Genomic DNA, 15887 nt, shown 5'->3' with positions numbered 1-15887 from the left:
CGACTTGCAGTCGAGTTTTTTGTTTTTAAAACTGAAATTAACTAATGCTCCCACGGCGCCGGCGCAGCGCATGAGCGCGTGCTGCTGGTGGGGCTGCGCGGCGCCGTGCGCGGCGTGGGCGCCGACTCGCCGGGCCCGGAGCTGGGCGGCGCGCACGTGGGCGCGCCCGTCGCGCTCGCCTTCCTGGCCGAGGAGCGCGCGCTGTACTGGGTCGACGCCGACGACGGCCAGCTCGTGCGCGCCGAGCTGCGCGGCGGCGAGCGCCAGCCGCTGGCGGCCGCGGATGGGCGCGCGCTGGCGCTGGACTGGGCGGCGCGCCTGCTGTACTTCGTGGCGCGCGGCCGGCTCACCGTCAGCGGCCTGCGCGGCGAGCGCGCCAGCCCGCTGCTGGCCGGCTTCGAGCACGCCTCCGCGCTGGCCGTCGACCCGCCGCGCGGCCGCCTGTACTGGGCGCTGGCGGAGCCGGGCGACGAGCGCGTGGAGGCGGCGGCCGGCGACGGCTCGGCGCGCCGCGTGCTGCTGCGGCGCGCCGACGCGCCCGCGCTGGCGCAGCCCGCGAGTGAGTGTGCGCCCCCCGCCCCGGCCCCTCCCGCCCCCGCCCTCGCTCACGAGCGCGCGTTGCAGGCCTGGCGCTGGACGCGGCGGGCGACGCGCTGTACTGGGTGAACCGCGGCAGCGCCACCGTGCACGCGCTCGACCTGCGCTCCGGCCGCGCCGCGCTCGTGCCGCTGCCGCCGGGCGCGCGCCCCGCGGCGCTGGCACTGGGCGCGGGCGAGCTGCTGTGGGCGGACGCGGCGCGCGCGGCCGTGCTGGCGTGCGCGCCGCCACAGTGCGCCGCGCCCAGCGTGCGCGCCGAGGACGCGGAGCTGGGCGCGGGCGCGCTGGCGCTGCTGCAGTACGAAGGCGCGCGGCCGGCGGGCGCGGGCGCGTGCGCACTGCGGCGCGAGCCGTGCCGGCACCTGTGCGTGCCGCTGGCGGCGGAGCGCTCGGCGTGCCGCTGCGCCGCGGGCTACCGGGCGCGCGGCGCGGAGTGCGCGCCGGAGGAGCTGCTGCTGCTGTCGCTGGGCGCGGAGCTGCGCGGCGTGCGGGCGGCGGACGGCGCGGACGCGCTGCCGGCGCTGGCGCGCGTGGGGCGCGCGGCGGCGCTGGCGTACGACGCGGCGGAGCAGTGGCTGTACTGGGCCGACCCCGAGGCGGGCGAGGTGTGGCGCGCGCGGCGCAGCGGCGAGGCGCGCGCGCGCGTGCTGCGCCAGGAGCCGGCGGCGGACGCGGCGGCGGGCGCGGCGCTGGCGGCGCTGGCGCTGGACCCGGTGGCGCGCACGGTGTACTGGGCGGACGCGGCGCGCGCGCTGCTGCTGGTGGCGCGCATGGACGGCTCGCACCGCTGCGTGCTGCGCGACACGACGCCGCTGCGCGTGACGGCGCTGGCGGTGGACGGGCGCGCCGGGTACCTGGTGCTGGCGGGCGGCGGGCGCGTGCGGCGCGCGCGGCTGGACGCGTCGCGCGGCGCGCAGCTGCACGCGGGCGGCGCGCTGGCGGCGCTGGCGCTGGCGGCGGGCGAGCGGCGCGCGTACTGGCTGGCGGAGGGCGCGCTGTGGCGCGCGGGGTACGCGGAGGGCGCGGAGGGCGCGGCGGAGCGCGTGGGGGGCCCGCTGGCGCACGCGGTGGCGCTGGCGCCGCACGCCGGCCTGCTCTACTGGCTCGACACGTAACTTTATAATTCTATGCATGATATTAAATACTGTTAGAGGTTACTAGCGCATGAAAAATGAGGCGCTCAAAAGAGGACATTTCCACATCTCAATGTTAGTTGTGGTCAACAACGAACGTTATTTACAAATAATACCTAAATATCGTCTACGATGTCGAGTTGTGTGTTCAGGAAGTTTCAGGATTTGTTTGAGCTACTTAAAATTATAACATACACTACATAGTAGATTGTTATACAAGGGGCTAAAAAGACCCATTATATACGAGGTATTTTTAGGGCCCGAGACGTAGGCGAGGGCCGCTAAATAGAAACCGAGTTTAGTGGTTTAGCCCCACGTGTTACACTCTGCTTTTCACTACGATTGCGAGAAAATAAAATAGTTTAGTTCAATATTCAATGATTTATTTTAATTGAAAATTAAATGTACAAAGTCTACAATTTTGGATATTAAAGGAGATGCTTTTACCCAGTAACATAATTAACCGACTACTGTGAAGATGAATAATTAGTATGTAGAGGTAAACGTGGGAGATAATAGTATAAAAAACTCCTAATCGTAAGTGAATCCATTTGTTGTTCCAGCACTACGCTTTTCAATGTACAGAATAATTTTATCGTCCACTACCGCGGCAAGGTTAGTTAGTCATCCAAATTCATCCGCGCTTACTTCGTCGTGTAGGCTACAGTTACATGTCTCAACGCAACAAGAAAATCATACGGAAACCAAAAAAAAAACACTAATTCTCCGTTAAAAACACGCGTTTCGCTCCAGCTCATTTCTTGCCTCTCTTGCATGAGTTTAAGTGTATGGTCCGAGAACTTTTTGGTTCTTTTCGTACGGTGGGTCTTATAGAACTTAGACCCAACGGAATGAACAGTTTCCACGAACCTATTATTCAGATCGTCCACAGTTTCGCAATTTGCTAGCCAATCAAAGCGGTTCTGCAGTTCTAGTTGAAAGGACTCGGGGTCTTGAATATGGGCACGAGTAGGTCGGAGCGTAGACTTCACCAGTCGATACCGTTCCAGCTGAATGTTGATATGCAACGTGCCTCTAACCATTCGGTGATCGCTACCGGTTTTCACCCTATGGATCACAGAAACATCGTTGAATATTTGCCGTCTGGTAGACAACATGAAGTCCATATCGTTTTTTGTGAAACCATCGAGCTCATCCAGGTCCGTTTCCTGTGTGGTGGCCTCTTGAAGAAGGAGTTCATCATAAAGAGATCCTCCTTCTCCATGAAGTCAGCCAACATTTGGCCCCTGTGGTTCCGTTGCCCGTATCCAAATCCACTTTCAACTCTGAACCGCTACGTTCGCCCAGCTTTGCGTTGAAATCCCCCATCACAACATTGTAGGATAAGGATTATCGATTCAAGGATTAGGAGCCATCGCACTGACACACCGTCCTCGGCTGCAGGGCGCTGGCAGGCGGCAGTTTGGCGGCGGCACCGCTGGCTAACCTGACGGCGCGGCGCGTGCTGGCGGGCGGCCTGGGCGCTGGCCTCGAGGCGCTGGCGCTGGCCGCGGCGCCCGACGAGCTTCCCGCGCCCAGCCCGTGCGCGCGCGAGCACGGCGGCTGCGAGGCGCTGTGTCTGTGGGACGGGCGCGCGGCGCGCTGCGTGTGCCCGCACGGCGACCTGGCAGCCGACGGCAAGAACTGCACGCGTGAGTAACGGCCCCGGCCCGTGCGCGCGCGAGCACGGCGGCTGCGAGGCGCCGTGTCTGTGTTAACGTATGAAAAATGAGGCGCTCAAAAGAGGAAATTTATAGTCAACTCAATGTTAGTTGTGGTCTACAACGAAAGTTATTTAAATAAATACCTAATACCTAAATATCGTCTACAATGTCGAATTGTGTGTTTAGGAAGTGTAAAAACTATATATAGATAAATATATAATGGAATTAAAGACAAAATTGTGCTCAGTGTTGTAACCTATTATGCTTCAGGTTTGTCCTCTAGATTACCACAAAGTATACACAGTAGTAAACACACGGTGCTGCCAGTCCACACTGCATTTGAGATAGATTTTTTTTTATACTGGTATCTCTGCTACCGGATCTGTAATCTTCATTACACATTCTGTGCTTCGCCGGGCTACACGTGCCTACGCGTCAGTTTTTTGAATAACGAAACAAACAGTTCAAAGATTACTTTCCTTTGTTAGTGTTAGAAATTGGAAAACGAACTCCTTTATCTGAAGAATACGATAATATAGCAAAAAAATTTAAGAAATTGGGTAAGATACTGACGCGCGCACGACACAAAGAAAGGTCGTCCAAGTCTCCGAGAAGATTGTCCACCTCATCAACAGTGTCATCAGAATCGAAAAACTCATCAAGTCATCGCCCGCTTCATTGTCCGCGTTGCAGGACACATTAAACAATGAAGGTAAAATAATTTCATATACCCTCATAATCTTTTTATGTCAATAGACATCATGGTTAACCTACGGGGTTATAACTTGAAAAAAAAAACGGATGTTTGCAACATAACATCGCGGGTAATCTACGGGATTATCACTCTATAAACGACATGAGAAAAAATATCAATGTAACATTTGATAATTGTCTCATTATTCATAGCATTGCGGGTAGTCTTAGGGACTATCATTTTTACCGTAACTAACGCAAATAATAATTTTGAAATTATGATTCTTATTATGATTAATTCTAAGGGAATATGTATGATATTCCCTTAGAATTAATCAATTTAAAATCATAATTCACGATATTAATTACATTACATTGTTGGCATTAAGCATAGCGTGGCGGTCTCCGGGACCATCACCTTGTCTTAATTAACCCACGGCGATAAATTCTTGGCTGGTGGAAGGTTTTGGCTGTGGCACCCTACCGAAAAAGAAGTACCGCCAAGCGATTTAGGGTGTGGATTATCATCCTTCTCCTATCAAGTTGGCCCGCTGCCATCTTAGATTGCACCGTCACTCACCATCAGGTGAGATTGTAATCAAGGGCTGTAAAAAATATTAAAAAATCAAAATGAAAATTAGATTGCAGATAATCTTAAGGGAATAGAATAGGTGAAAACATATTCTGTTTGGTATTTTCTTATGATAGAAAGTGCCAATGCTTAATTTTTTTCAACTAGAAAGTTGCTGATACCGCCAGTGAATTTCATTCGACTAATACGGTCGTCAATCCGGATACAGCAGCGCTGAAGTACCTACTCGTAGATTCGACTCGTAGAAGTCGACATTATCAGTACTTGAGAATGAACTTCCTATGATTCTAGGAGAGAACCCTTCACAACCAAAGTGTTCTAGCGATGTCATCCAGCTAGATCTGGCTATTCGCCTTCAACACATAGCGGGGTCAGGTGCCAAAATATACGAGCAAGGAGGTTATACACGAATATTGAAAATTGCACCTTGCAACCTTGCACCAATGCTTAATCCGAAAGTGGTAGGTACTGCATCGATTTATTTAAAAGAACAAATAATACTTTCTTAGGGCAAATAATGAAATACCAATATTTGTTACTGCATGTGGCAAAATAAAGAATTTAGTCAGAACTTTCTAAACATATATTATTAGATACACATTTGTTTTTCTCTTTTCAGTTCATTACGCTTAAGCAGTCGGGTTTTTTGTTTTAAAATAATTCGAGTTATTCGAGTGCATAAAAAACTTAGTTCGCCATTTATATGAAGTCCGCCATATTGGATTTAGAGTGTTGTTACATTATTTTTCAAGTTACTCTCAGCAAGCCCTTTCTTTAAATACCCATATTCTGTTCACAGAATGGACTTATTTGTTTCGTTAAATATTTGTCAAATTACAAAACTTAACATTAGTTTTGATGAATAGGTTTAATAATAATAATATGCAAGTTGGTAAGCACAATATTGAATGATTTACTACGATAGTTAAGATGTGAAAAAATTTAAAAGTTTTAAAATTTTCCAGAAATCTTCAAGTAGAAAGCTAATTCAATATTTTTTTCAAAATTTTAGGTTTGGTAGTTACGGAGAAAAGGGAGGGAATGTTCTATTTTCTTGAATAACTCGAAAACTATTTATTTCAAAATACCAAAAAAAAAAAATATTTGCAATCTTCTTAACAAGCTTGTTTGTTTGATGTACCAGACGGTGCAGTTCAAGCAAGTTTTTTTTTTTGAAATTTCCATGTTTCCCCCCAATTTTATATTTCTGAGGTTTTCCAGAAATCAAGTTGAAAGCTAACTTATGAATTTTTTTTTCAAAATTTTAGGTTTGGTAGTTTCGAAGAAAAGGTGGGGGGACTGGTCTATTTTCTTGAATATCTTGAAAATTATTTATTATAAAATTACAAAATAAATATATTTACAATCCTCTTACCGAGCTCGTCTGTTTGATGTATCACACGATGCAGTTAAAATAAGTTTGTTTTCGTAATTTTCATCTTACCATATTCAAATTTTACCTATACGATACATCCTTGTATTTGGGTCACAAGAATTGATATGTGTACCAAATTTCAATTAGATTGTCCAGTACATTAAAAGAAAATAGATAGACCTTAATAAAAATAATGTGCGCGAGGGGGATTATAAGGATTCCGTTTTACTACGTACGTTCGGAACTCTAAAAAAATTTTAATAAAAAAAATACAACCGACTTCAAAACCTAAAAATGTACCCACTAAACTAAAAAGTGAAAAATAACATCATAATATGTTCTACTTGCTGATCAGTATGAAGTTGGTGCTAAGCCGGTGATGTATTAATTCAAGCCATGTGAGAATATCTTATAGATTTAGATTTTGCAGACAGTGTTGTTTCATGTGGTCCTGTCAGAAATGGCTTAAATTAAGACAACACCGGCTAAGCACCGTCTTCATACTGATCAGCAGGTAGAACATATTATGATGTTATTTTTCACTTTTTAGTTTAGTGGGTACGTTTTTAGTAGAGATGGGCCGAGTACTCGGTTGATACTCGGTACTCGGCGTACTCGGCGGATTTTTTGATACTCGTACTCGGCCGAATAACTCGGTCGGTGAATGCCGAGTATACCTTGTTTAAGAAAAGCATTATTTAGGTACATATAAGTAATTTAGGAAATCTTTGAAAATCTCAAATAAATTAAAATGAAAGATTTAAAAGAGCAACTGTTGAATTTCCCGTCGCTCTTCTCAACAGAAACTGCGCCTTCTGAGCTGGTGGTAGAGTCACTACAAATAGCCAAACTTGACGTTTCAAAAGTGCTTGTAAACTAAGCCTACTTGAAAAAAACAATTTTGAATTGAATTAATACTTGTTTACGCGCGCGAAATGGGAATTTGATTGAACCGAGTTACTCGGCCGAGTACTCGGTTGAAAAAAAAATTAACTGAGTAAAACTCGGTAATCGTTACTCGGCAAAAGTGTTACTCGGCGCATCTCTAGTTTTTAGGTTTTGAAGTCGGTTGTATTTTTTTTATTAAAATTTTTATTATTTTTCCATTTTCAGTGTAAAATTTCATCTCAAACGAATACATCAGACCCCTAATGACAGTCACAACCCATCATCAGATCGATTTTAAGCCTTCATGAATTTGTAGTGCTTAAAAGTACTAAATGGAAAAATATACGAACACACTAGACACCCATATAATTTTCGAAAGTTCCCCTCAATTTCTCCAGGATTCCATCATCAGATCTTGACATGATGGGAATGGGACCAAATGGGGACTATACCGTTTCAAACAAAAAAAGAATTTTTGAAATCGGTCCAGGCGTCTTTGAGTAAACGGTGTACATACATAAAAAAAAAAATATCGACCGAATTGAGAACCTCCTCCTTTTTGAAGTCGGTTAAAAATTAGACTTTTTTGCTTATTACTACTCGGTTGAGTGTCCTCACCTTATGTTAGGGTTCATTTACACGAGCGGCCACTCTACCGACGACCGCAGTCGACGTCTCGGCGGCAGCCAACGGCGTCGCCGACTGCAGTCGGCTGCCGCTCGTGTAAATGTACACTTAGTTTTTCCATATTCAGTTTTTGAAATAATATACTTACTGCGTCGTTATTGTCGGTGTCTTAGTGAACGAAATAACGAAACGACCCTTTCGCCCGCAGCGTCCGACACGTTCCTGGTGTACTCGCGCGGCGCCTCGCTCGCCAGCGTGCGGCTCGGCGATGACGCGGCGCGGCTCAACGCGCCGTACCCGCCCGTGACGCACGCCGCGCTGCGCGACGCCGCGGCGCTGGCCTACGAGTACGACACGCGCACGCTCTTCTACTCCGACCTGCGCGCCGGCGCGCTGCGCGCCGTGCACTTCAACGGCAGCGGGCACCGCGAGCTGCTGGCGGGCGCGGGCGCCATCGAGGGGCTCGTGTTCGCGGCCGCCGAGCGCGCGCTGTACTGGACCGGCGCCGGGCCGCCCGCGCTGCGCGCCGCGTCGCTGCCCGCGCTGCTGGCGGCGCCGCCGGCCGCGCGCGCGCGCCTCGTGCGCACCGTGCTGCGCCTGCGCGCCGCCGCCCGCCCGCGCGCCGTGGACTACGAGCCGTGCGAGCGCCGCCTGTACTGGAGCGACTGGAGCCCGGCGCGCCCCGCCGTGGAGCGCGTGCGCGCCGACGGCGGCGGCCGCCAGGCGCTGGTCACGCGCGACGTGCTCATGCCCAACGGGCTGGCGCTGGAGCACGCGGCGCGCCTGCTGTACTGGGCCGACGCGCGCCTGGACCGCGTGGAGCGCATGCGCTACGACGGCTCGCACCGCCAGCTGGTGACGCGCGCGCACGCCGAGCACCCCTTCGCGCTGGCGGCGGGCGCCGGCTGGCTGGCGTGGAGCGATTGGGCGGCGCGCGGCGTGTTCGGCGCCGAGAGCGGCGGCGGCGCCGTGCGCGCGCTGGCCCGCGACGCGCCGCGCGCGCGCGCCGTGGCGCTGGTGGCGCCGGGCCTGCAGCGCTGCGCGCCGGACCCGTGCGCGGCGCACAACGGCGGCTGCGCCGAGCGCTGCGCCGCGGAGCGCGGGCGCGCGGCGTGCGGCTGCGGCGCGGGCCGGCGGCTGGCGCGCGACGGGCGCGCGTGCGAGCCGGCCGAGGGCGAGGGCGCGTGCGGCGCGGCGCAGTTCGCGTGCGCGGAGGGCGGCTGCGTGCCGGCGGCGCTGGCGTGCGACGGCGTGCCGCACTGCGCGGCGGCGGACGCCAGCGACGAGGCGCCGTGGCTGTGCACGGCGCGCGCGTGCCCCGCCGAGCAGCACGCGTGCGGCGCGGGCGGGCGCTGCGTGCCGCCGGGCGCCGTGTGCGACGGCGTGCCCGACTGCGACGACGGCAGCGACGAGGCGGCCTGCGACTGCGCGCCCGCACAGTACAGGTGCGGTAGAGTACACCGCCCCTGCCCCCGCGCCGCAACTCAACCACGAAGGCGCGGCGCCCGCCGACTTAAATGTGTTGTTCCTCCACGATAAGATTAAGTGTTTGAAGCTGAATTTCAGGAAAATCTCTGCAAAAACTTCGTAGCAGGCTAGTTGACACTTTTTTTAAAAGGTCTTAAATAATTTAAGACCTATTACCTTTATTGTTCATTATCGTTCTACTAGATTGAAAAAAAATACAATATTTTTTTGAGACGTAAAATTTCATTTGATATATTAATTTGATATATTAATTTGTCCGCGTGAAATTTAGTTTTTCACTAATCCCACGGTAACCATGGATTTTTCCGGGATAAAAAGTAGCCTATGTGTTAAAACAGAGTAAAATCTATTTCTATTTCAAATTTCAGCTAAATCAATCAACATAGAAGATAGATAAATGCTGTCGCGACATTTTTTGTAGAAAATGATGTGTTCTAGAAAGTTGTAGTACATTGTTTCATTCTAACATCAATATTTTTGCAGCGCACGCCATGTAAACAAAACTTGTACACCTTGGGTTACATTATTGGAATTTCAGGAAGAATCCCAATTTTTAAAAAAAATATAATATAGCCTATAGCCTTCCTCGATAAATGGGACTATTACTGAAAGTATTTTTCAAATCGGACCTGAGAATATCGAGTTCAATCAAACAAACGAACTCTTCCGCTTTATAATATTGGTATAGATAATATTGGTATTCATGATGAAATCTTCACAATGATGAACACGAATCAGACTCTACGACGACAACGTGTCACACACGTGTCCTGCGCCAGGTGCGACGACGGCACGTGCGTGGGCGTGGGCGCGCGCTGCGACGGCGCCGCGCACTGCCCCGACGCGTCCGACGAGCGCGACTGCCCGCGCGCCGCCGGCGACCGCTGCTCCGCGGCCGACGCGCGCTGCGACGGCGCCGCCGACTGCGCCGACGGCAGCGACGAGGCGGACTGCGCGCCGCCCGCCACCGCCGCCGCCGCGCCGGACGCCTTCGACGCGCCGCCCGCGCTGGACTGCTCGGACGAGCAGTTCCGCTGCGGCGGCGCCGGCGCCGTGGAGTGCATCCCGCTGGCGTGGCGCTGCGACGGGCGCGTGGACTGCGCCGACGGCGCCGACGAGGCGGCCCCGTGCGCGCGGCCCGCGTGCGCGGCGCACGAGTGGGCGTGCGCGGGCGCGTGCGTGCCGGCGGCGGCGCGCTGCGACGGGCGCGCCGACTGCCCGCGCGGCGAGGACGAGGCGGACTGCGCCTGCGCGCCCGGCGCCTTCCGCTGCGCCGCGCCGCCGCTGTGCCTGCCCGAGGTGAGCCGGTGTGGCAGTTCGTGGTCTGGTCGGGAAGTGTGGACCCTTCCAATATTTTTTTGAAGATTTACGAAAAACCTTGGAACTCGAATTATTTTCATATTCAAAAATTTGAGAGTTTCAAGGTCACTTTTGCGCGTGAGGTGGAAAAGTAAAAACTGCAACACATTTTTACTTCAAGAGTATTACATTACAAACAACACAGCTATGCTATAGCCGAATCCAGCCAATGACAGGCAGGTATTGACTACCTAATGGTCACTGTTAAAATTTTATTAACATTATGTATGTAAGTACCTACTGGAAATTACTTAAAATACTTGAAATTAATAAATTAAAGTATAAAAAAACTGAAAAGAAAAAAAAACAAGCTCAGTCCAGAAGTGTAGAAAGCAATTAGAAAACAGTCGGGACCTATTATATTGAATAGAATGATTTTCTTCTACATTATTTAATAGTTCCCGACTCGTTTTTAATTGCTTTCTACACTTCTGGACTGAGCTTGCTTTTTTCTTTTCAGTTTTTTTATACTTTATGCAGTCGGGTTTTTTATTTATTTAATTAATTTATTAGTCTGTGTATTTAGAAAAATAAAACTATGAATCTAAGTTTTCTAAACAAAATATGACAGATATTTAGGGACATTTATATTTTATGATTTATAAGGGAGTAAAATGTTAATGGGGTATTTATATAATTTATCGAAAAGGAGTTTTAAAACTAGTCCGAAATATAGACAAAATTTTTTTTACTACAGCATATTATGATATTTTTTTAATTGAATATTTGTCAACCCTATTCATCATGATTTATGGTTTGTTTACATCGGGTATTCATTCATTGGTTACGGCTACAGTATAGGCTGTGATGTACTAGATCAAAAGTCTTAAAATAATTATTGCTACGTTCTAATATTCAAGAATTTAAAGTGAGAATACTGATTCATCGAAGGAGGAGTGTACGAGTAGAAGTTGTAGTAATGTCGGCTCCGCAGAGTCTGTACTGCGACGGGGACGCCGACTGCGACGACGGCTCCGACGAGCCGCCGGGCTGCGCGGACGACGCGGGCGCGGCCGGCGCGGGCGCGGGCGGCGCGCTGTGCGCCGGCGAGCCGGGCGGCGTGGAGTGCGCGGGCCGCTGCGTGCCCGCCGCGCTGGTGTGCGACGGGCGCGACCACTGCGGCGACGGCGGCGGCGGCGGCGCCGGCTCGGACGAGGACCCGCTGGCGTGCGCGGCGGGCGGCGCGTGCGCGCGCGGCGAGTGGCGCTGCGCCAACGGCGCGTGCGTGGCGCCGCGCGCGCTGTGCGACGGGCGCGACGACTGCGGCGACTACAGCGACGAGGCGCGCTGCGGCGTGGACGAGTGCCGCGCGGGCGCCGCGTGCGCGCACAACTGCAGCGACCTGCCCGTGGGCCACGCGTGCTGGTGCCGCGCGGGCTGGCGGCGCGCCGGCCGCGCGTGCGTGGACGTGGACGAGTGCGCCGAGGACGCGCCGTGCGAGCACCGCTGCCGCAACGCGCCCGGCGGCTACGCGTGCGCCTGCGCCGCCGGCTTCCGGCTCATGCGCGACGGCGCGGGCTGCGAGCCGGCCGGCGGCGCGCCCGCCTCGCTCGCGTTCACCAACCGCTACTACGTGCGGCGCGCGCGCGTGCGCGGCGAGCGCGAGCCGCCGGCGCCGACGCAGCTGCTGGTGCACAACCTGACCAACGCGGTGGCGCTGGGCGTGCACTGGGCGCGCGGCTGCCTGCTGTGGAGCGACGTGACGCGCGCGGGCGCGGGCGTGTGGCGCGCGTGCGCGGCGCTGGGCGCGGCGCCGCCGGGCGCGCTGCCGCCGCCGCGCGCCGCCGAGCCGCTGGCGGGCGCCACGCTGCGCAGCCCCGACGGGCTGGCCGTGGACTGGGTGGGCGGCAACGTGTACTGGTGCGACAAGGGCACGGACAGCGTGGAGGTGGCGCGGCTGGACGGGCGGCGGCGGCGCGTGCTGCTGCGCGCGGGGCTGCGCGAGCCGCGCGCGCTGGCGCTGCTGCCGGCGGCCGGGCTGCTGTTCTGGAGCGACTGGGGCGCGCGCGCGCACATCGGGCGCGCCGGCATGGACGGCGCGGGCGCGCGCGCGCTGGTGCGCGGGCTGGGCTGGCCCAACGCGCTGTCGCTGTCGCCGGCGCGGCTGCTGTACTTCGCGGACGCGCGCGAGGACTACATCGCCGTCACGGACCTGGAGGGCGCGCGCGTGCGCGTGCTGTTCTCGCGAGGTACGCATCACAACTCAAAGTCTGTGGCAAGTTTGTAATTGGAAGACATGAGGGACATTCAACGTTGTCAGTGTATCATCATATGCATTATAACATTCATTAATCAAAGTGTGAGCCCTAGATCTGAGGAGAGAAAATGTGCCATAGTCTCTGGGATTATTATACAATTTGTATTTAGTATGCGCTTTATGCTTTTCTTTAAGGCACATAAATATGTGGTCCTAGTGAAGACTTAAGTAAGCGACTCCTGTTTTTACAACAGACTTGTAAGATATTTTGAGTTGTTGGAAAGCGACTCCTTGTAAAACCAAACTGCTTAGTGTGCAATAGATTATTGGTACCAAAATAACTAAGTAAGTGATTTAACATAAGTTTCGCTGAGTGGTTAACGGGATAGTGTTGACACCGGTCTATTATGACTGGGGTCGGCACTTCAGGCGTGTACACGAACAATTAGTGACACCACCCAATAAACAAAAGTCTAAAAAACCTCATTTAGATGTTTTGAAATGAGCTGTTGACGTTGATTCGGTCTTTACTCATTCATTATAGGTCCGCCAGCCGAAGTGAACATCAACCGCACGATCAGTAGCGCCGCCACATTCATTACATAGATTGTATTTCTATTAACAATATTATTCGTCAAGGGGTTCGGTGGACTCGATCGGAACTTTACCTGAATAATAAAACGTAAAAAAATAAAGATTTCTAGTCGACAACATACAGGCTTACAGGTTAAGTCGACCTAGATCCTTTAGGGGGTTATAGTTTCCATCATTTCTGACTAATTTTTGTATGGAAGACCGTACCACAAAATTGAGAATTTTCAAGTTATTTAAGGCACATTTAAGATTTTTAGAAAGAAATCCGACTTTTGTCCATTAACCATGTTTTTTTGCGAATTTGTGTCTTTATTTTATTTTTCTTTGCGATTTTTGCATTCTAGATGAGTTGTTTCATTATTTTAGTCACTAAAACAGTAGCTATATGAATCAACTCGGCTAGCAGACGATTGAAATTTTAAAATGAAACTATTTAGTTGAAAATATTATTACCCGACTGCAAGAAGGGTTATGTTTTTGACGCATATCTTGTATGTATGTATGTATGTATGTATATACAGGGTGATTCGGTCTTTAGTGCGGATATTTTTTTTCGTGGTTCTGTATCATTAATAGAATATAAATCTACAAACAGTTCGATACATTTTATGTAATTTTTTTTTTAATTTATGTCTCTAAAATAACAAAATAATGTACATATTATTACTAAACAAGATATATTCAGCTTAAAAGTGATCTGGTGACGTCCTTTAGGTATCAAACGAAAATAAAATAAATGCACAATAGGGTGACCCTAAAATTCTGTTCAAAAGTAAATAACTTTAGCTAACGATAATTTTGTTATTTTTGAGTTAAAAAAAAAAAGAAAAAATACGTGATCATTAAATTTTGTTTATGTACAAAATATAAAAATATCCGCACTAAAAAAAATTTCTTCCTGTATGTATGTACTAGCGGACGCCCGCGACTTCGTTCGCGTAAATTTCGATGTCAACTTTACTACTACCCCTACCCTACCCTACCCCTACCCTACCCTACCCCTACCTCTACCCTACCCCTACCCTACCCCTACCTCTACCCTACCCCAAACCTACCCCTACCTTAACTACACCCTACCCCTATCCTACCCCTACCCTCCCCGTACCCTATCTCTTTCCTACCCCTATCCCACCCGTACCCCTATCTCACGCCTATCCTACTCCTACCCTACCACTTCCCTATCCTACCCGTACCTCTACCCTACCCATACTCGACCCCTACCCTACCCCGGCTCTACCCCTACCCTACCACTACACTACCCCTATGTTTCCCTACCCGTACCCTACCCTACTCTTTAACTTCTCTATCTTACTCCTACTCGTAGCAAAAGTGGTGGTATGACCAAGGGAAATAAACTTCTATGCTAATAATATAAAGAGGTAAAGTTTGTGTGGTTGTAGGAGGTAATCTCTGGATCTACTGGACCGATTTGGAAAATTGTTTTACCAATAGAAAGCTACGTTATTTGCGAGTGTCATAGGCTATGTTTGATCCCCATATTCACACGGGAACGGGAACTACGTAAATGAAAGCGCAGAGCGTCATATAGCGGAATTTCTGCGTCTTTTAGAGATTTTGTATTATCTCCGAAACTATTTAAGTAATTAACATACTGTAAAAGGCAAATCTTATCTCCATAATATCCTTGTGATTATTAAATAATTTATTTTAATAAGGATTAAAGTTTAGTTGTATAAATAATGACGTAAACCTAAGTATATAAAATTAATAATTTTTAAAACACAAAAGGTACTATATCTGCTAATATATAGAAGATAGATATATGGTGTCGCGGACTTTTTTGTAGAACTTTTAAAGATACATAAAGTCTCTGTACATTAATTTCAATTTTACAGAATAGTTAAGGCAGCGCATGCGAATAAGTCTGTTTAAAAAACTAAACAAGCATCACATATAAAATTCTACAAAGATATGAAGGCTGTGGTTTTAAATGCTATTGAATCGGAAAAAATAGCTTATCATACGACTTATATTAATACTTATATCAAACAGCCAAACGTATTATGGAAGAACCTAAAAAAATCAGGTTTGGTAACAGATAAAAAGAAATTAAGTGACATTCCCGCTGCACTAAAGAACCCAGATTTAATTAATAAACATTTTCTTGACGTACCCGGTAGTAACTTAGTTACTATGTCAGACCTCACTTTCTTCGAATTTCATAGATATTGCGATAGTTCCTTCAGTTTACAAGTTGTAAATGAAACTGTTATTGCTAAAATTATTCGTAACCTCAAATCTAATGCTTCAGGTGTTGATAATATTACACTTCAAATGATTTTGTTATCATTACCACAAGGTTTACAAACCATTACAAATATTGTTAATTTCTCAATACTAACTAGCACATTCCCAGACTTATGGAAAGTAGCCAAAGTGCAACCGCTACCAAAATGCAACAATCCTTCCTCATATAAAGATCTTAGACCAATTAGTGTTTTACCCTGTATTTCTAAGGTCCTAGAAAGAGTAGTCTCTAATCAAATGACAGAATACATTGAAAAAAATAAAATCCTTCCCGTTCATCAATCGGGTTTTAGGAAACATCATAGCACGGCAACAGCGCTTACTAAAGTCGTTGATGACATTTTAACAACGCAGGATCAGGGAATGTGTACCATTTTAGTTTTACTTGATTTTTCCAGAGCGTTCGATGCTA

General features: G+C 50.1%; 1 protein-coding gene across 1 annotated transcript in view; it reads left to right on the top strand.

Moving 5' to 3' along the window:
- The window catches only part of LOC112049866 (prolow-density lipoprotein receptor-related protein 1), a 108428-nt gene that overhangs the window by 51964 nt on the left and 40577 nt on the right, over positions 1-15887 (top strand). The window contains exons 9-14 of the mRNA XM_052885873.1: positions 68-559; positions 625-1708; positions 3135-3382; positions 7778-9014; positions 9837-10356; positions 11351-12605. Coding sequence (XP_052741833.1) covers positions 68-559; positions 625-1708; positions 3135-3382; positions 7778-9014; positions 9837-10356; positions 11351-12605 — 4836 coding nt within the window. The remainder of the gene's footprint in view (positions 1-67; positions 560-624; positions 1709-3134; positions 3383-7777; positions 9015-9836; positions 10357-11350; positions 12606-15887) is intronic.

Source organism: Bicyclus anynana, chromosome 2 (genome assembly GCF_947172395.1).
Source record: "Bicyclus anynana chromosome 2, ilBicAnyn1.1, whole genome shotgun sequence".
Taxonomy (NCBI): domain Eukaryota; kingdom Metazoa; phylum Arthropoda; class Insecta; order Lepidoptera; family Nymphalidae; genus Bicyclus; species Bicyclus anynana.
Note: the sequence above shows the minus strand (reverse complement) of the source record. Positions and strands in the feature narration are given on the sequence as shown.